Source organism: Bufo bufo, chromosome 4 (assembly GCF_905171765.1).
Source record: "Bufo bufo chromosome 4, aBufBuf1.1, whole genome shotgun sequence".
NCBI classification, from domain to species: Eukaryota; Metazoa; Chordata; class Amphibia; order Anura; family Bufonidae; genus Bufo; species Bufo bufo.
This window is the reverse complement of record NC_053392.1, coordinates 366350826-366373435: the sequence shown is the minus strand read 5'-3', so window position 1 is coordinate 366373435 and position 22610 is coordinate 366350826. Positions and strand designations below refer to the sequence as shown.

Sequence of the window (22610 nt, the reverse complement as noted above, 5' to 3'; positions counted from 1 at the left end):
GGCGCATGCCGGAAATTAGCGCTTCCGTCCCAGAAATCACCTGCTGAATTGGGAAAAGGGACCTTTACTTAGCATTTCAAGGCTCCTTTCACACAGTCTGTGTCTGCAAACTTTTCCATTATGCCTTATTTCTGTATAGGCTCTGGTTTTGGCTCCAAATCACTGCTGATCAAATACAGACTGTGTGAAAGCCGCCTAAAAGAGATGTTGATCACTGGTTTGATGTTAGAGGACCATCGGGGTAGCAGTATAGAGTGCACTGTCAAGAAAATGTAACACCGGAGGATTATTTTTCCATATGATCTCCTGTAACTATTATTAATAGTCACCAGGAATTTGTGATATTTTTATAGTAACCCTTAGTGTATGATGTGACTATTGTCCTTTTATTTAACTGTATCTTTACCGTATTTTCTAGTGTATTTTGAATGTTTTTTCATATTGTCCCAGCGATCAAGGTCTGATCCTTTGAGGATAAGTGGTATTGGTGTGAGAACCTCTTTAAAGGGGTTGTCCCATCTTGGACATTGGAGGCATATAGCTAGGATATGCCCCTAATGTCTGATAGGTGCGGGTCCCAGATATGCCTCCAATGTCCAAGATAGGACAACCCTTTTAACTCTGTACATACACCTGTGCTTTTACATACTGCCACGTGTTCTGTCATTTTTGAAGACAAGCATAGTGCAGCATTTGTCTCCTCTTGCTGTCATGACAGACGGCACTACATCAGACCCAGAGGAAAAAAGAGACTATGCAGCAGCACCCTGCAAATCAGATGAAGTACAACAATGCCATAGTCACAAAAATTATAGTGCTAATGCTACGCTTATTTATAAAGTGAGATGCTTGGCCAATGCATTTTGTACAAAACAATCTGAGCCCGTCTGCCGTACATCAAGGCGATCTTTGTTAGACGGGTCCTAACACTAAATACTACCTGTTATGTGCCATAATGGCCGCCATAAAATTCAGGGAGTGTTGGATCCACATGCATGCTGGATCCACTCTGCCTTTTACCATTTTTGGTGCCATAATGGCCTCCATTACAAGGGATGCAGGTACCAACATGCATGCCGAGCCCACTCTATACCTAGAGTCTAACAGAGATCGCCTTGACGTACGGCAGACGGGCTGAGATGGTTTTGTACAAAATGCATTGGCAAAGCATCTCACTTTATAAATAAGTGTAGAATTAGCACTATAATTTTTGTGACTATGGCATTGTTGTACTTTATCTGATTTGCAGGGTGCTCCTGCATTGTCTCTTTTTTCCTCTAGGTCTTTGCCATGGCAGCGTGCACCTGCGCACTGGGAGGTGCTGACTAACCCCCATTTTTTGCAAACTATGTCAGACCCAGTTATATATAGATACTGTCCATCTGTTGTGAATGATCTGGTGCATTTCTGGTGTGAACAAGCCATAGCGCAAATGTGAATAGAGCGTAAGGTTATGTTGTTGATACACTATGTATAGTGGATGTCTAGTTATGTATATTGGGAGTCTAAACATGCACAGTTGAGTCACATTATTATCACTAGATAATATCCAGAGTAACCGCTGTATGCATCACAAACAGCAACTAGACGGGCTGGGAGTGACTTAGTAAGGTCCTGGTAGGTTGACTGCGGTGCATCCAACAGCTTCTGGAGGATGAATGGGGGAGGATCCGTAGAGCGAACACAATGATCGAGGTGGTCCCACAGCTGCTTAATTGGGTTCAAGTCTAAGAACTTAGAGGGCCAGAGTAGTATTTGGATCTCTTGGCCATGCTTTTCAAACCAATGTCAGACATTTCTAGCAGTGTGTCATGTCACATTGTTTTGCTGAAAAATCCCATCTGCCCCTGGGATGAAAATCAGCATGTATGGGCACGTAACTTGCCTAGATGAATTCATAACCGAATCCATTAAGAGTGCCATACGACATGGGTAAGGCTACTTTCACACCTGCGTTTAGGTCGGATCCGTCTGGTATGTGCCCAGACGGGTCCGCACCTATAATGCAAACGCTTAGATCCGTTCAGAACGGATCCGTTTGCATTACCATGAACAAAAAAATAAAAATAAAACTTTTTTTTTATATTTTTTTTTATATTTTTTTTTCCCATGATAATGCAAACGGATCCGTTTTGACTTTACATTGAAAATCAATGGGAGACGGATCCGTTTGAAAATTGAGCCATACTGTGTCAACTTCAAACGGATCCGTCCCCATTGACTTACATTGTAAGTCTGGACGGATCCGTTTGCCTCCGCACGGCCAGGCGGACACCTGAACGCTGCAAGCTGCGTTCAGGTGTCCGCCTGCTGAGCGGAGGACAAACGGAGCCAGACTGATGCATTCTGAGCGGATCCGCATCCATTCAGAATGCATTAGGGCTGGGCGGATCCGTTCGGGGCCGCTTGTGAGAGCCTTCAAACGGAACTCACAAGCGAAGCCCCGAACGCTAGTGTGAAAGTAGCCTAAGTGGGCACAGAGAATGCCACGAAAACATTCCCCAGCAGCTTGTGTTCTTCCAGCAACGGTTCCAGCAAACTGAAAACATAACTCGTCAGATAAGGCAACCCTTTACCAATTATCGGAGGTTCAATTCCGATACTGACGTGAAAATTGAAGCCTTTTCTGCCAAAGCAACTTAATTAGCAGTGGTCATCTGTCTGCTTCAGAGCCCCTTATGCAATAGGGTTGGCTGAGCTGGTGTTTTAGACACGTCGGGTAGCCCCTGGTTCATTTGGTGGTGACCTTCTCCACTATAGCATGTTGGTCTTCCCTCACACACTTCCGTAGCTGATATAATGAAATACAAAACATGGTGCAGAATTTCAACAAAGACTATATTAGTAAGTGCCATACAATCATCTCACAAACACACAACAGTAGAAAGAAAGTGGCCAACCCCTTAAGGCTACTTTCACACTAGCGTTGTTTGAATCCGGGGTTCAATTCCGACACCGGAACTGCCCGCCGGATCTGGAAAAATGTGGGAAAACGGATTACATTTGAATCCTGATCAGGATTTTGATCACAATGAAAAAATGCATTGGAAAAAACGAATCCGCCATTTATGGACTTTAACTTTTTTTTTCACATTTTTCGGGTTTAACATGCAAAAGCCGGATCCGGTTTGACGGAACACACGGCGCCGGATCCGGCGTTAATGCAAGTCAATGGGAAAAAGGCCGGATCCTGCGTTCAGTCAAAGTGTTCAGGATTTTTGGCCGGAGGTAAAAATACAACATGCTACGGTTTTCTGAAAAGCCTGATCAGTCAAAGACTGAACTAAAGACATCCTGATGCATCCTGAACGGATTACTCTCCATTCAGAATGCATTGGGATAAAACTGATCAGTTCTTTTCCGGATTTGAGCCCCTAGGACGAAACTCAGCGCCGGAAAAGAAAAACGCTAGTGTGAAAGTACCCTTAGGGCTCTTTCACACCTGCGTTCTTTTCTTCTGGCATAGAGTTCCGTCGTCGGGGCTCTATGCCGGAAGAATCCTGATCAGGATTATCCCCATGCATTCTGAATGGAGTGAAATCCGTTCAGGATGCATCAGGATGTCTTCAGTTCCGGAATGGAACGTTTTTTGGCCGGAGAAAATACCGCAGCATGCTGCGCTTTTTGCTCCGGCCAAAAATCCGGAAGACTTGCCGCAAGGCCGGATCCGGAATTAATGCCCATTGAAAGGCATTGATCCGGATCCGGACTTAAGCTAAACGTCGTTTCGGCGCATTGCCGGAGCCGACATTTAGCTTTTTCTGAATGGTTACCATGGCTGCCGGGACGCTAAAGTCCTGGCAGCCATGGTAAAGTGTAGCGGGGAGCGGGGGAGCAGCATACTTACCGTCCGAGCGGCTCCCGGGGCGCTCCAGAGTGACGTCAGGGCGCCCCAAGCGCATGGATCACGTGATCGCATTGGACACGTCATCCATGCGCATGGGGCGCTCTGACGTCATTCTGGAGCGCCCCGGGAGCCGCACGGACTGTAAGTATACCGCTCCCCCGCTCCCCGCTCCTACTATGGCAGCCAGGACTTTAATAGCGTCCTGGCTGCCATAGTAACACTGAAAGCATTTTGAAGACGGTTCCGTCTTCAAATGCTTTTAGTACACTTGCGTTTTTCCGGATCCGGAGTGTAATTCCGGCAAGTGGAGTACATGCCGGATCCGGACAACGCAAGTGTGAAAGAGCCCTTAACTGTATGTCCGGGATACTGGAGGAGAGTTATCAAAACTATTGCAAATGAAAACTGGCTCAGTTGCCCATAGCAACAAATCAGATTGCTCTTTTCATTTTCCAAAGGAGCTGTGAAAATGAAAGGTTGCTATGGGCAACTAAGGCAGTTTTCTTTTGCAATAGTTTTGATAAATGTCCACTGCTGTGTATGTCAACTGCAGGGCACCAGGAACAGTTTAATTTGTGAAGTGATGGTGACAAACTCCTTTTGAGAGTGATTTATACCCCAGTACACAGAACATAACTTGTATACAGGGAAATTACTAGTGCGATTTACTCAGAGATCATAAATCATTCCTATGTGCTGACCACATCGTTCCCAGCAATGTTATTTTGCTCAGGACGATTTCATCACCTTAATAGAATATTATTTGACATCCCTGTTTACACATTGGGAAATCTGGCAAATTTCAGATATTTGATCTGCCATATGAGAATCTAATTCATCAGGGACTCGTGACTTGATTATACAGTGAGCTCAGCCAGAAGTGTTAATTGCAAAACAAATTACTTTAGATGATCACAGATTTAGTTTTTTCTAATATCGAAAAGCTTTATTGTACCTGTTTTTTCTACAAAGTCTGCATCGTGAAGTAATCTGGTTTTGGCAAGCCCGGATTTAAAATCGGGTGCTCCTTCCAGAAGTCTAGTCGCTTAGGGGTGTTGCTGCTACTCAAAATCTGTGATCACGTGAATGTCGAAGCTATCCATTGTTTGCTGTAGCCGAACTTAGTCTTTCAGCACCATGAACACAAAATAAACTACATGAAAGTGTATTTGAGGGATAACTGTTGTTTACCAGACATGCCCGTGTAGTTGCTCACCTCATGTACATCTTCAGCATCTTCAGAAGCTATATGGGCCATAGACACAATGGATAGGAGCTGCCCCCATTGACTTATATGTGGAAGTTTTCTAGGCATTCTCTGTGACCTGTTCAGAGGTCAGGAGGGAGCTGATGAGCTGTGATATCACCTATTGTGAAGAGTGGATTATGTGTTATCTAATATAGAGGTGTTACTTGTCATTGTAATTCTACCTGTGGTGATGACGATATAGCTAATGAAAAGTTAGGTTGCTTTCACACTCGCATTTTGTGTCATGGACGGATCCGTTAAGATAATACAACCGCATTCAGAACGGATCCGTTTGTATTATCTTTAACATAGCCAAGACGGATCCGTCTTGAACACCATTGAAAGTCAATAGAGGACGGACCTGTTTTCGATTGTGTCAGTGAAAACGGATCCGTCCCCATTGACTTACATTGTGTGCCAGGACGGATCAGTTTGGCTCAGTTTCATCAGACTGACACCAAAATGCTGCAAGCAGCATTTTGGTGTCCGTCTCCAAAGCGGAATGGAGACTGAACTGATGCATTCTGAGCGGATCCTTTTCCATTCAGAATGCATTAGGGCAAAACTGATCCGGATCTGAACGGATCTCACAAACGGAAAGCCAAAACGCTAGTGTGAAACCTGTACAGAGAAGAAAATCATAAACAGTTATCAGGCAATGTGAAAATTGCAGGATTGTATACATTTTTTTTAATTATACATAATGACATGGAAACATTAAAAGAAAAGTTTAGCATAAAAATGTAATTTAAACAATAGGTTGTTTTCAGGTGGCATATTCCCTTAAATGACAGCTTGAAGTCACACAGTTACCTAATAATACCGAATTAGTTAAATTATATTGTATCGAATAGCATAACAGAAGGAAATGAAATAAAAGAATGCCAGGGAAGAGAGGGAAAGTTTCCACAACATATTGCACTAATTCATAACTGGATGTTATTAGGATTGTTGTGATTTGTTTGGTACTAGAGCCGGCACCAAGCAGACCTTTGGGAGTTTTCAACACTTGGGCCTTTCGGGGCTGGGATTCGTTTTTGAGTATGTGTAATAAGAAATATTAAAAATGCTGCTGAACAATTTCTCGTTATAATACCAACTGATTAAAATGTATGCATAATTTATAAGATCACCAAAATGTATAACTAATCACTAGCCTATTCTCCGGGGGGCTTCTCAACAAAATGTGTATGGAAATATTCTGTACCCTCCAAAGCAGTAGTGAATGTATGAATATTGTATGTTCGTATAATGCGAATGAATGAATAGACGGTTTAGCTCATTTTCAGACTGAAGTCTTATTTTCTCCAGGAGCTAAGTGGCTAAATAATTGCATCAGGGGTGGCTGCACAGCTATTAGCAGAGTGTTTAGATGTTGGGAGGCAAGTGTCGAGGACGAATATGGTCCTATTGCTGCACAGCAGATTTTTTTCCTTTATGATCTGTATGGTTTGATGCCATACACTTTTATTATTCTAACTGCTTGCTAGCTTGTGGAAATCTCCACAATTTTAGTATGGTATTGTGAGATCAAAATGACTCCCCTGCTTTTTTGTTTGCCACTAGGTCGCGCTAAAAGTAACACATGACACAAGTTGGATCGGGTCTGTGTCAGAACAAAAGATTTCAACAATCCTGTTAGTGAGCACAGGCCTTTCACATCACTCCTGTGTAATCGCTTCCTTGTTAGAAGGACAGAAAAGCCTCGACTGTGACCATAGGGTCAGGCTGTCTTTGAGAAAACTGTTTGAAATTCATGTTCATGGTTGCCAGCTTGAAACTCCAAATGTATTCCTAACCCCATAGACATTACAAGCCATTAGTGTGCGATATGGTCAGGATCACAGCTGTATCTTTATATAAATGTTACAACCTTAACGGGCCCAGATTTGGTTATTATCTGTAGTCACTGCAACATTCATGTTCTGTGTCAAGATGAAAAAAATGTAGTTTTACAGCAAGTTGGTGGCGTCTAACATGATGGACTTCATACAGCAAGTTTTCGAAACTACTTGAAAGGGTTGTCCAATAAATGATTTTTAATCCAGGTAACAACAATGTAAAAACAAAAAAGGACCAAACACTGGGCTTCACGCAGGTCTTTGCTTCTAACTCTGTCAACAGGATATGCCCGCTTAGCCAATCACTGCAGTGGGTGATCGAGGAGGAAAAAACATACACTCCTCACAGATCTTCCACCACACCTGGTCCACCTCTGCCCAGGTTCCTCACTGCTCTGATTCTCGGTCCCTCGGAACACAGGTTAATGCCTGCTTAGTCAATCACTGGCCACAGTGGTGTCCCACAGCTGTCCTGAGTTTTCCAAGGGCAGTCCTGTTTCCCAGACCTCAAAGGGTTTAGGCCCGAATCTCACAAAGTGGGCATTCCTGGCTGTTTGGGGGCATTCTCAGTAATGGGTCTTAAATGCCCCAGTTTAGGCCAAGTATGGTATATTCAGCAGGTGTGCTGTAACTGAAAGAGTTCTACCAGGAAGCGAACCACTATATGTTTACCCTATTACAGAAACCTTTTTGGATATGTAGCAAAAGAAAACTATATTATGTACGTGCTTAAAAAAGGAGGAAAATGGCAATGTTCTGCACGGATATGCTACAGTTGCCTGATTAATTAAAACAAATAGATGAATACTTGAGCCATCTGGCATGCAAAGAAGAAGTCTGTTGTCCTCCTGGCCTTTATCCTCTCATCTCCTTTTATTCGTGATTTAAGATGCTGTTTCCTACGATACACTTTGAAGGTTCATCTCCCCTCTGCTGCAATCAGGCTGTGCGTCTCACTGTCCACATTAAATCCCACATAAATTGTTGAAAATTTCTTATTTGTACCTGAATCAAAGTTCCCTGGAGCCTTGATCTGCTGGAGTTTATTCAGGATGTTTATTTTGGCCATTGAACACCCCTTTGTAGCTAGGGTTGGCAGGCGGCAGGATGCAGCTCTTGTCCTTTTACAGGCATTCGCTTGTGCACAGAACTCAATAATATAAAGCCTTTAGCGCTTGTCTCTAGACACACAAGCCTTTCTTCCATGGTGCCAAGCTTCAATATCTCAAAACAAGAACTGGAAAATTATTATAAATAAAACATAACTTTTACTAATTATAATTAAAATAACGTTATACTAGTAAATGTGGTGAAGTATAATATATAAAAAGGTGTAGTATTACCATATGCACCTATACACTATTTTTCCCAGAAAAAATGGAATGGTCTTACCAGATCTAGGAACACGGACTGTAACTTATGTCTATCTAGTGCCGTCCTTTGCTGATGTTGAAGAGGCGGATGCTTGTGTCAAGATTGATGCAAAGGGGACTGGAACTACATGACCCTAGATGATGTCCCTACCTAAAAAAAAAGGATAGGGGGCTAGTCATCCCTGCCTAGCAGTATACAGCGCACCTGCCCTGATAGGGACGATCCCGTCAGGAATCTGTCCTTGAATGGGGCCTAAAATCCTAATTCTGTCCCTCACTTATGTCCCGACATGCCATGTTTTATCTCTGTACGGGACTCCTCAGGGGATATATGAGTAAAATAAAATACTGCAAATTGATTGCAATATAACATTAGACACTCCCCAATTGTTGTCCTGAGGGGCCAGATAAATTATATAGCAAGGTGTGTGCAAAGATGAAACCCTTGCCTATTAGCAACAAGCAATACAAGCGGAACAGGGATGCTGGTCAATGTCCCAAGCAAAAGGCTCCCAAAGGGCAGTGGTCCATGCCTTAATAAATAGGTAAGTGAATGATGGGAAAGTGTCCCCAATAATTGCTGGTCTGGATAGGGAGGTGAGCACAGACTTTGGCGCCAAGTTCCCTTTTAAATGTCCCCTAATCAAGCCCTGTCTTAACCACACCCCATCCTGCCCGCCAAGAGCGTGCGCTTCACAGCAAAAGAGGAAGTAATGTGATCGGGCTGAAGGGACGTAACGGAGCGAAGACCGAGCATACCTATTGCTAAGCAACCAGGGGACGCTCAGATCGGCTCAATACAATGCTACTGATGCCAAGTAGCTGAAATGAAAAAGGCTGTGTAGCCAATTGTAGGATTTACTGACAGGTTAGCGATCTTAGTAATTTTCAGCAGCAATGTGCTTAAGGGGAACCTGTCACCAGTTTTATGGTGTCCTAACTAAGGACAACATAAATAAGTGACTGAATCTCTTAACAAAATGCTGGGTCACTTTCTTTAATTGACCCAGTCAATCTGCCAACATCTTGTATTGAAAATCTCCAGCTGATAATGGTGAGTACTGAATATTCATGAGCTCCTGACTTTCCCCACCTACCTGCTGCTGAATGACAGTTTTTTTCCATATGAATCAGCAGCAGGTGGCAGGGGAGTGGCTATAGCTCTGAATTAAGTAAACGCTGGACTCAATGACATCACGCTAGACTTAAATCAGCTCATTAGCATGCGGCATGTGGCATCTTTGTGTGTATATTATGAGGTAACCATCTGTCACACCAGTAAGTGAATACATCTAAGGTACTTTTTAGTAGTTAATGATTGTATATAATTAGTTAGATTATAATCAAATATCCACATGACAGGTTCCCTTTAAAGGGAGTCTGTCACCTCCATATGGCCATATACAGTGCTTACATGGCTCTGTAGCACACCTATACAGGATTGTAACGGTACATTTGTTCTTTTCTTTAGACTTGCACCAGCAGGGAAAACTAAGTTTACGGTAATTCATATGCAAATGAGCATTCGCAAAATGCCCAGGGGCGGCTGTCAGTGTGTAAGTGCCCAGGCTGCTCTGCCTTCTTTTCACTTTACTCCTCCCCAGCCTCTTCCTTTGCCCGCCCTCCAAGTCCGGACCTATCGATGAGGCAAGAGACTTGGAGGGCGGGCAAAGGCAGAGACTGGGAGGAGTAAAGTGAAAAGAAGGCAGAGCAGCCTGGGCACTTACACACTGAACTCCTCCCTGGGCACTTGCGAGTGCTCATTTGCATATGAATTAAACTTTGTTTTTCCTGCTGGTGCAAGTCTAAAGGCAAAGACAAAGGTACCATTACAATCCTGTATAGGTGTGCTACAGAGCCATGTAAGCAATGTATATGGCCATATGGAGGTGACAGACTCCCTTTAAATAGAGACTTATGTAGATAGAGGATCAAAAAGGAGAAAATCAAATAAATGCGCCTGAATTATAATGCAAACATTGGGTTATTAGAAGACCTGGGTCATCAAGCACACAAACTCCAATCACAGTCATATTTTTGTTTATATGAAACAACTAAAATTGAGTTGTTCATTGAGTGCGTCATATAGAAGAAACCGCAGCACTCTCCTGTCTTCAATTCAGTGGAATTTATTTCACCAGCAAAAAAAATGCGACGTTTCGACCGTAAAGGTCTTTCTCAAAACTTAAATTTTTCGTTGTGCTGCTATACGCATTTTTTCCTATGAGTTGTTCATTGAGGCCATTGGGATGTACAGTTTTTAGGTAAAAAATGCACTTTGCTTCACTCTGTAGGATTTTCTTATTTTTTTTTTTTAATCCCAATTGCCTCTCCTACCTGATTTATTATTATTAATTTTTTTTAAAGCCCGGAAAGCCTGCTTTCTACACCCGTGCAACAAAATCGTGCACTAGGTCGCGGTCTATCGCAGGCCATCTCCGAAGAGGAGAGCCCCCCACAAACCATTCCCAATCCCTCCGGGGCCGAAGCTCCTGCAAGGGACTGGGACAAGTGGCAACCCTCAGACTAAGCCAAGGGTTCACCCATCTGTGCTCCCGGCTTTCGCCTAGGCTTCCACCCAGGGCGTCAGCCAGGAGCTCAACAAAGGTCTGGACTCTCCCCGGAGGGAGAGCCCAAGGGGTTTGGCAGGGGGGTGTGGAACCAATATGGCCACACACCCCCCCTAGACCTCAAGGAGGGGGTATCCGTGAGGGCTCCGCAACCCTGAAAATCCTAGTGGACACACAACGTGTAAAAGTGCACACAGTGAACATAAAAATAAATAAAGCGAATGTGTGCCTTACGGCCTGGACATTCGGCCGGAATTATAAAAATTCCTCTCTTGTCAAGGCCGAAGCCGAGCAAAGAGAAGTGAGTGTGCTAAAATGTGTGGAAGTGAAGTGCGTGCAAATGTGCCATCACTCAGAGGGATCCCACCCCCAGTGAGTTCCGGCACCCCAGGGTCACTACTCCTGGGGCACTATTGCGCTTCGGGCTTCCAAACAACTCAGCCCCTGGCTTTGATCCAGCAGAGCCCTTCGTCACCTAGCAAGGGTACCTTTAAACCCAAGCCGTACACGCTAGGGATGCTGTGTGGTTCACTGCTCTCCTCCATACCGTACTGCAAGCCCTCAGGTATGCCCATATGGATGGAGTTTACAATCCAGGAGCCAGGCTCGACTGGACTGATAAGAACAGATACTACACTTTATCTTTGCCAAAAGGCCGAGAAACCTCTCCTACCTGATTGCTTGATCAAAGCAATACCCGTGAAATTTAGGCAGTTTGTCCTCCCTTCATGTTCATTTCTCACATGACGTGATACTGAGGTATGTCTTTGATTAGAGAGCTCCCCAATGTGCTCCCCAACCCTATGTCTCAACTCCCTGGCTGTCTTTCCAATGTATTCTTTACCACAAATACAAGTTATCTTATAGATAACACCTTTTAGATTTGCAATTGATCATGTCCCTGATCTCATATACTCTGTTGGTGACATATGGTAATACTATACCCTTTTTATATATTATACTTCACCGCATTTTCTAGTATATTGTTATTTTTATTATAATTACAGTAGTAAAGGTTATGTTTTATTTATAATAATTTTCCAGGTCTTGTTTTGAGAGAGACCATATACCTGTGAAGCCATTTTTGAGCAGGGATACATAGATTTGGTTTATGGTGCCAAGCTGCTTATATTTGGTACTCTGCAGAGCTTTGCATTCATTTTGGCCTGTATTGGTTTCTAATTCATTTTGATTCACAAGGACTGTAATCCAGTAGCTGCATGCATGAGTAAGTTCCCATGAAAATAACAACCATTGAACACCTGGGAGCAAGTACTTGTTATATGCGGTGCATTGTAATGAAAGGCAGCGCAACTGCTCCAGTAGTCTGTCACCGAAAATCCATTACGTTAATCTGAACTGCATTGTTTCAGTTGCAAACACATGGGTTTTGTATTCTTTTAAAATAATGGGCCAGTTGCAGAAGTTTTTGCAACAAATCTGCCACATGTGAATCCTGCTTTAGGTCTTATGCACCCAACCGTATTTATTTTGCGGTCCGCAGATTGCAAAATACACATTTTGGCCACATTTTCTTGTTCCCTTCTATAGAAATGTCCTATTCTTTTCCTCCAAACGGACAAATATAGGACAAGTTCTATATTTTTATTTATTTTGGCTGGCACGCACATATTTATGTATGCTGTCCACTTATTTATTTATTTTTTGCCCCATTGAAATAAATAGGTCTAAAATAAATAAAATATGGTCTAAGCTGCCCTACACATAGCTAGAAGATGTGGAATTGATGGAAACTAAGCCCTTGAAAGGAAATTGTGGCACTTAAAAAAATATAAAAAATTGTAAATACTTGTTTATATACTTGCCAATTAGACTAAATTTAAGTATATTCATGGTCCATTACCTTTAAGATTGCCATATGTATGGTACATAGTTTTTTCTCAATGAGAACTTTTGATTGCACATACTGTTTTTCAACAAATACGTTTTTTCAATTGTGCAAGTTGTATGTTGTGCAGTTTTTCAATTTACTGTGTGTCAGTTGCTCACGATTTTCAACATCTGTGCTTGCAATCATTGAATGGAATTCGTTGACTTCTAGAGAGTGAAACTCTTGTTACAAGGCAAAGCTCTGGTAGCTGTACTGTACACAACCAGAGCAGATTTCCCTGCAGAATACATCTGGTCCCTGGGAATCCTGACAAGTGGGCACTTGTAGGGATTGTCCAAAGCAGAGCACCCTTTTAATTTTTCTTTCTTTCTTAGTGTTACATATATATCTCTTTCCATCTTATGTTAACGCCTTATTGATGTTTTCCCTCCCACAGAGCCACCGCGACCAATTGCCCCACCACAGCTCCTTGGTGTTGGACCAACTTATCTTCTTATTCAGCTGAATGCCAATTCTATTATTGGTGATGGGCCTATTATTCTGAAGGAGGTGGAATATAGGATGACCACTGGCACATGGACAGAAACACATTCAGTGAATGCACCAACCTATAAACTGTGGCATTTGGATCCAGATACAGAATATGAGATTAGAGTACTACTTACAAGACCTGGAGAAGGTGGAACAGGACAGTCAGGACCACCACTTATTAAAAGGACAAAGTGTGCAGGTAAGCCTAATTATAGGGTAATTAACTTGTGTACCTTGTTTTTAGAAATTTTGGCTTTTGACTGAACTGAAAATTGTGAATGCAGGGCATTTTTGTCCAGCCAAAAGCTGGCATTGATGCCAGAAACCGGTCGGATCCTATTATAGTCAATGGGGATCTGGTAGGTCACAGCATTATCCGGATATAGTGGATACGGTGAACTCCAACAAGCTGTTCCTCTGCTGGAATAGCCTGCCAGATTTGTGAACGCCGATGTCATCCTAGCGTAAAGGGGTTTCTTCACCATGTAAATGGTGCCAGCCATCTCCAGCAGTCCCATAGAGAATGAATGGAATGGCAGTACTATGCTCCCAATAAAGACGTTTCAAGTTAATACAGTGGTGCCTTGGACTTGTCTTGCATGCCAGGTTTCCTGGTTCGATCAAAGTGGAACTCACCACCTAGATAACATACCATAACCTAACCTGGTGCACATCATTTCTGTTTGGGTTTACTTTGATGCTTATTATAAGACCACTCACAAGGATTTTATTTTCCCTTTTGTATAAAAGGGCATTTGCCAACCACTGGCCATCCTCATGCACTCAGGGCTCTCACAGATGGATGGCTGAATAAAAATATTTTGACGGAAATCGTAATTTTTCTGCTCTTTTAAGAAACTGTGTCTGAGAGTTTGGAGATTAATTTTTTCCTCCAACACTTGCACGTTTCCCGAGCATTACCTTGTTACTGATTTCAGACTGCTCTAATAATTTTTCTTACATCTTTCTCTCAAATGCGGCCAAGATTTGTACATTTTGGTTTCTAGTGGAGGTCAGATCCAGCTTCCTTTGACGTGTAATCATATGCAAATATTCTTCACGCCATTTGGAAGAATTATAATAAGACCTCTGCCTGTCCTTGAAATGGTCTTTTAGGAATTTGTAATGCAGTATATCAGAGGAGAGGGGCACTCCTGGAAAATAAAGGGTGGTGGCAAAGCTGCTTACCTCCTGACCGAGGACTACAGGGTTATATAGTTTTACAGTGATAGAATCCCTTCTATATGCCACACGTAGTTAGAGTAATGAGAGTGCAGCAGCTGAATTATTATACGATAACCCCGCTGCCGGGGGTCAGCAAGACTAAAGCATTTCCCTACTCAGGAGGACGGTGTAAGTGGAATTGGCATTTGAATTTCTGAGTGGAGCGGGCTGTCTTTAGCGAAGCCGCTATGCTAAGCAGTACTTCAGATACTTATTTTGTCAGGTCACATCACAGAACTGACAATTAAATGTGGCGCTATCAGCATTTAAATCACATAGAGTATGGAAATTCTGAGATTAAAACAGCTCAGCCAAGTCAGATGGTGAGCTAAACAAAATAATGAAGCGCCCCGGCCTCCCCCTCTCCCTTTCCTTTCCTCCGTATGACAATGCCTAGCGATCTATGTTATGAATCCCTGGCTTTATTCTTTTCTCCACACATTGCAGAGTGCACTGCCTAATTGAGAAGCTAGTGTCATAGCTCAATGCGCTCCATGCTTCATGGGCTGTTAGGGAGTTGTTGTTGCTGCACTAACAGGAGCCACAATAAAGGTGTATTTATATGCGCTGACCAAGTAGGCAATTATCGGGAAGGGACTGCTCGTCCGTAGAGGAAAAAGCTGCATTTACATGCAGCGATCACTACTGCTATTGTTCGTCCTCATATAGATTCATAGATTCAGGCGTTTTCTCATAGACTTCTTTAAGTACTGTTTTAATCGCTTTACAAATGAGTGGTTAAGTGCACTGAGGGCGGGCCCAAGCCCTTTCTCCTCCTGCTTCCTCTGACGGTGCCTTCATTGTCTTAATTAACAGGGCTAAGTTCCTGCATGGTCATCTCGCCTGCTCTGTCCATCAAGAAGGTGGGTGAGGGGCTGGCACAGGAAGTAGAAGGGACAAGGGTGCATGTAGTGGCTTGTGCTCATCCTTGGTGCACTTAATTATTTGTATCACGATTAAATAGTATTTCTTCTCCAGAATGAACCAATGAAAAGTATCATTACATTCAACTGTCTTAGCTCTTCAAGTGTGCCTGGGCATGGTTTAGTGAATTTCCTGGTGTCAAACTCCCTTTAGACATTCCCTTTCCATATACTATACTAGGATTTGTTTGTTTCAAGGGACACTTTGAATTTCCCACCAGTTCTCTGACTTTGTGTGTCCAGATTTTCTTTTTCATTTGGAGTTTCCACCTTTAGTGACACCGTGCATGGTACAGGCAAGGTAAAATGTTGTTCTTCCCACTCCATTCTGAGCTCTACGAGTATAAGTATATGTTTTGCTGTCCAAATGTCTTGAAATAAATAGTAGCTGCAGGAGTTCACGCGTATTGAAGCCTTTCCCAGAACTAGGACAGACTAATTCTAGAGCTTTCGAGGTTTATCCGGCATACATCTGGCTTGTCCCTAGTTCTTCTGAATAAAAGTGTTGTGGGTTTTTGTACTGTGAGGTTTCCTATGTAAAAGTCTAAATTTAGGACTTGTGCTCGGGAAACTTCAGGATACAATACTGTACAATTATTTCCTGCCATTAATTCAGTTTTTTGGGTTATGAGTGTACAGTTTCCGCTTTGAGCCTCTCCTGAGAGTAACATTGCATGCTGGATCTTCCTAGTTATTACGCCTTACCGGTCTCGGGGTTGTTGCTGTAGCATGGCAGACGTCGACCTATTATGCCGCGCTGCTCTGGTGCCTGCTGGGCTTCCTCACTATTTTTATGCTAACACAAAAGCAAGAGGGTCAAGAGTTCACACTGTTCAAAACTTAAATATATCTATACTTTACCTGGGCTTTCTTCTTCCATTGAAATGGAAGGGGGATGGGGGGGAAGGTTCTCTCCTGGTAGCCTCGATTTATATGTTTATTACAATGGCAGTGGATCTTTAGTTATTGATCTGTGATTATCAATCAAGCAGACAAAATATCAATGGTCATCAGCCAGGTTAATTTGTCTGCCAACATGATGGCTGTTTGATGAAGTATAGGATCTTTTAATTTGTCATTGATGTATTTGTAACATACTACAGTTACCATAGCTGCTGGCCACTTCAATTAATTATCCTTTTCGCTGACTGAGGCGGCTTTCACACAATCAGTGTTTGGTCAGTGTTTGATCAGTGATTTCCATCAGTGATTGTCAGCCAAAACCAGGAGCAGGCTACACAGAGATAAGGTATAATGGAAAGATCTGCACCTGTAATGTGTTTTTAACCCACTCCTGGTTTTGGCTCAGTCACTGATGGAAATCACTGATCAAACACTGAACGTGTGAAAGTGGCCTGAGGCTGGAGATACACATTAGAATAGCTGTTAGGCTGCGCTCATATCTCTGTTAGAGATAATACCAGCTGCAGTATTTGTCCAGGCTAAACCCGGCATTTATGCCGGAAAGCTTATATTGTAGTTAATAGAGATCCCGCGGTAAACTGTTGAATTTAACAATGCCAGATGCGTAAAACATTTACCGGAGCTGTAAACGCAGCTTTAGCTGACAGCAATCCATTCTAACGCCATGCTCAGCTGAGTGTGCATGTGTTCTGAATTTGGGAGATGGGTTAGGCAGCTTCCAGATACCTCTCCCTTGAGGACAAAGGATCTGTTATGTTGAAATCCACCTGCCCAATACTGCTTTCCCCCAACATGTACCAAATGGACACATTAGATGGTTGGTTGACTTCCCCAAAATCTGTGTTCAGGTGACTGTTAATATTATGTGTGACCACTGTAAATTTTCCCTTACACTACATTCACATGTGCATAGTGAAATCCAGCAGAGGAACAGCCTGCTGGAGTTCATCATATCCGGCATAGCCAGTTAATGCCGCGGAACAGCCTGCTGAAGTTCATCATATCCGGCATAGCCAGGTAATGCCACATAACAGCCTGCTGGAGTTCATCATATCCGGCATAGCCAGACAATGCTGCGGAACAGCCTGCTGGAGTTCATCATATCCGGCATAGCCAGATAATGCCGCGGAACAGCCTGCTGAAGTTCATCATATCCGGCATAGCCAGGTAATGCCACATAACAGCCTGCTGCAGTTCATCATATCCGGCATAGCCAGATAATGCTGCGGAACAGCCTGCTGGAGTTCATCATATCCGTCATAGCCAGATAATGCCGCGGAACAGCCTGCTGGAGTTCATCATATCCGGCATAGCCAGATAATGCCGCGGAACAGCCTGCTGAAGTTCATCATATCCGGCATAGCCAGGTAATGCCGCGGAACAGCCTGCTGGAGTTCATCATATCCGGCATAGCCAGGTAATGCCGCGGAACAGCCTGCTGGAGTTCATCATATCCCGCATAGCCAGACAATGCTGCGGGATAGCCTGCTGGAGTTCATCATATCCGGCATAGCCAGGTAATGCTGCGGAACAGCCTGCTGGAGTTCATCATATCCGTCATAGCCAGACAATGCCGCGGAACAGCCTGCTGGAGTTCATCATATCCGGCATAGCCAGGTAATGCTGCGGAACAGCCTGCTGGAGTTCATCATATCCGTCATAGCCAGACAATGCCGCGGAACAGCCTGCTGAAGTTCATCATATCCGGCATAGCCAGGTAATGCCACATAACAGCCTGCTGCAGTTCATCATATCCGGCATAGCCAGACAATGCTGCGGGATAGCCTGCTGCAGTTCATCATATCCGGCATAGCCAGGTAATGCCGCGGAACAGCCTGCTGGAGTTCATCATATCCCGCATAGCCAGACAATGCTGCGGGATAGCCTGCTGCAGTTCATCATATCCGGCATAGCCAGGTAATGCCACATAACAGCCTGCTGAAGTTCATCATATCCGGCATAGCCAGACAATGCTGCGGGATAGCCTGCTGCAGTTCATCCTATCCGGCATAGCCAAATAATACCGCGAACGCCGAATCCCCATTGACTACAATGGGATCCTATGGGGATCCAGCCACTTTCTTTCATAATGCTGGCTTTTGACCGGACAGGCCAGGTCCCCGGCAATCCGGTTGTAGTCATAGGGGATCCGGTGGTTCTCTGCCGGATTTCACAACGCAAATGTGAATGTAGCTGTATTTCCTTTATGGTCAAATGTGAAGTTTACAAAAGGGTCAGATTTATTAGCAATTGAAGAGGTTTAAGAGCAATTTGTGAAATTTTACTCATGATTTCAAATACAGGGCAGTGACTAGTCATGTCTTCACTTCATGCTGTACAAAACATATTAGATTATATACAACTTGTAAGTCCAGCTCACCTCATGTCCTCTGTGCGCGGTATGAGCCAAGGCAAACTCAGGCATGCATAGAAATCAAGACTATGATTAAGAACCGTAGTGTTCGAAACATGTCAACCAGACGTTGCAACGACAGAATTGTCCGGTGCTGGATCACTTTCTTCCTTGATTTTTAGATTAGATTATAGTCAGTTGAACTTTCTAATTTCTGCTGGGCTGACTGACATTGCCTAGGGGTCTCCAACTCTTATTGGGGGAAATAAGGATTGGGCAAGTTGAATTTCCACGCGCAGTCCTTGTGTACTAGAAGGATATAATCCATCACCAGAGCTGGCTAGTGCAGACTTTCTCCTCGCCAAACAGTATGGGGGTGTTTGTTGGGGGGTATAGCTGCCGGCTGAATAGCTATCGAATGTATATTTCTAGGCTATGTTCTCACCTCCACATTGATAATATGTATAAAGCATAGATTTATTTGCACAAAATGGAAACTTATTTCAAATGAAAGCAGAAAACCTGATTTGGCTTTATTCTGATAGAATGCTGTACTGTTTTTGGAAAAAAAAAATTTGTGCCCATGCACTATTGTAAATTGATACCTAGGTGTACTTAGCAGGTGCAAAAGTGGCTCAGCTGTTAAAGGGAACCTGACATCCAGGTATTCAAGATTTAAAGTGCCACTTTCTGGTTAATGTTGACCAGTGTGTTTGTAAGATGACTATATGGCACTAATAGAGCCTTTGGTGAAATTCTGCACCATTTTTTATATTTCATAAGCTATTCCACCTTGTATACAAAGTCTTGTGTGCTGTCCATAAGATGGCCGCAGTTGGGGGGGGGGGGGGGGGTCATGTGACCAGGCAAATAACCTTCTTGTGATGTCTCCTCCAGTCAAATGCCATGTGCACTTGCACTGTTGAAAGTTTAGTGTATCTGAATGGAGAAGACATCACATGGAGGTGATTTGCCTGGTCACATGACCCTCTATCAGCAGCCATTTTATGGACATGACCTCTGTGTGAACAGCACAAAAGATTTTGTAAACAATGGGACATGGCTTATGAAATATAGAAAATGGTGCAGAATTTCACCAAAGGATATATTGGTAAGTGCCCTATAAATATCTTACAAACACATTGGTCACCAGTAATCAGAAAGTGGACAACCCCTTTAACTTTGCACATTCCCTTATTATTTACAGCATGTCCGTGATTGTGCTGTTATTCTGCTTATGTGTTTCATGGCTACAGAGAAAAGCAACTTTACTCAGCTCTTCTGCCATATGTTAATGAGCATTTTGAAGTCAAGGTGGCTGGCTCTAGCATCCTTCAAGTTAACTTCCCCGCTCCCTCTTCCTGCCTCCCGCCCTATAATTGACATTTCAGAGCAGTGGTCATATCATCCCCTCTGTTCTCTACATTTTGCGCAGGTGCACTCTTTCTCCTCCAGAGTGCCTGCGCAGTGAAGCTGGATGTATAGCACCTGGCTTCAGTGCTTCTCTGCTTGAGCACTGTGTGGCGTGATGGTATGTCCCTGGTCATCCAGGATGTGCGAGATCCTTACCGGCGCTCACTGTCCCACTTGTCCCGCTATGCACCCTGCTTCACTGCACAGACGCCCTGGAGTAGACAGGGGATGACTTTTCCACTGCTCTGAAATCAATCAAGGGGCAGGAGGCAGTAAGAGGGCACAACGAACTTAATAAACAAAAATCACAGAAAAAAGATGAACAAAGATAAAAACATCCTGCACAATATGATAAATATGCAGATGTCCCTGGCTACATTCATGAAAAGAAAGAAACAGAAAAAAGGATAATAATGCACTAACAAAATAGATGCAAGAATTATATATGGACTAAGCCCTCACTCTGATGTAATAAAATCTGAGACTCTTAGCCAATATATTTAGATCAAAGCACATCTGTGCCCACCAACCCAGCGCCATGGTGGTCTCATGTCAGTCAGGTCCTACACTAAACCTACCTATGCCATTGGGCTTCTATGTTCAGGAGCACAGACTCTGCACATATGGTGTGCTTCTCCTAGTCACCTCTATGTGCTTCCAGAAACCAATGAGAGGAGGAGCAAGCACACCTATATGTACCACCTAATCAAGGCGGTCTGTTAGGAAGGGCAAAAGTGCACAGGAATGCTACTCCCCAGATAGATGCCTTGATTAGGTGGTACATATAGGTGGGTCTGCTCCTCCTCTCATTGGTTGCTGGGTGCACAGAGGTGACTAGGAGCAGCACACCATATGTGCAGAGTCTGTGCTTCTGAACATAGATGCCCAATGGCATAGGTAGGTTTAGTGTAGGAGCTGCTTGACATGAGACCACCTTGGTGGTGGTAGGTGGGCACAGATGTGTTTTGATCAAAATATATTGGCTAAGAGTCTCAGATTTTATTACATCAGAGTGAGGGCTTAGTCCATATATAATGCTTGCATCTATTTTGTTAGTGCACTATTATCTTTTTTTTCTGGGATTTCTTCACAACGAACTTAACTTGAAGGGTACAAATAGAAACATAGAATGTGTCAGCAGATAAGAACCATTTGGCCCATCTAGTCTGCCCAATAAGTGCCAGACTCCTTGACTTGAGTGCTCATTGGCATACGGTGGGAATGTTGAATAAAGTTGATTTTCTTCCTAACCATAAAACACAAAAGCAGAACAACGGTACCATGGGGTACAACATACTGGCTGACAGGTTCCCTTTAAATAAATGTGGCACAGACTGTTTTCAGGGCCACTCCACATTCTAAATCAGCCTGATTTGTGTTCTGCAGAGTTCTTCACTCATGGGTTAAATTTTGTCATTGCCTTGCTTTGCCTCTCAATTATTAGTATTTTCATTTCTGCAAGTGTAATTATACCACACTTGCCTTCTTTCATCTCTCTTATGCTAAATAGCGTTTGATTAATGCTCAAAGTGCCACCTTGTTTTCTTGTTTTATGTAAAGCAGCCGTGGTCTGTGAGCGCTGCGGATAGATGTGTGTGTGTGTTTGAAGTCTGCAGCACTTTCTGAAGTTTACTTTCTGTCCCTATTATGAGGACTGCAGGGATGGGGAGAGAAAAGAAAGCTTAACAGAAAATCATTGTCTATAATGTGACCCAAATACAGCAGTCTGATTAGTGTTACACTAATGGTGTTTTCATCAGCACTGCACATTTTTACTCCAGCCTCCCCGAATAAGGGGACTACAGAAAATGTGAAGGTCTATGTTCAGACATCGGTCTTAATATGCCCTATAGCTGGCAGTTGACCGGCCTCTACATAATGTCTGTGCATCCAGCGTAAGACAGTAGGGCTGCAGCTATGGACTATTTTTGTAATGGAGTATTCTATTGATTAATCCAACAATTAATTGTGTACTCTAATAACAAAAAACGAATTAAAAGAACGTGTTTCTTTATAGGAACTCATCACTTGAGCCACTGTAAGCCCCACCCCATTTCTAGGCGCAATTGGAAAAAAGCCACACTTTTTTCTTTTTCTTTAACGCCACAAAAGTAAGCTTGGTTACTTAAGTTATAATGAGAAATCTAGGTTGTTGACAGAGGGGGGTGGAGGAGATACTGCATTAAGCAATGGGACTGATACAAATATAACGATAGGGTGTGGGCCCGGTACTATTTCTGTGCCTGCTAATAGATTACATACTCATGATTCAGTGGGATAGGTGTTTTAGGGTGAGGCCACATGAGGCAGCAAATTTATGCAGCCATTTGACGTTTGAAAAACCACACAGGCTGTAACCCACAGTAGTTTTTGTCTGCGTCGTGGCCATGCTTTTATGGTCCCCATACACACTGGTCTGTTGGACGAACCCTCTGAGGACTCTGGGCTCACTAATTAGGTGTCTGGGGAGTTCCTGGCTGAAAAAAAATATATTTTTTTGCCTGATCCTT

General features: G+C 43.3%; 1 protein-coding gene across 4 annotated transcripts in view; it reads left to right on the top strand.

Annotated features, from left to right (window-relative positions):
- Window positions 1–22610, top strand: part of PTPRK (protein tyrosine phosphatase receptor type K) — a 395839-nt gene that overhangs the window by 187662 nt on the left and 185567 nt on the right. For all 4 annotated transcript variants that reach the window (XM_040429122.1, XM_040429120.1, XM_040429123.1 and 1 more), the window contains exon 7: window positions 13169–13462. In XM_040429122.1, coding sequence (XP_040285056.1) covers window positions 13169–13462 — 294 coding nt within the window. The remainder of the gene's footprint in view (window positions 1–13168; window positions 13463–22610) is intronic.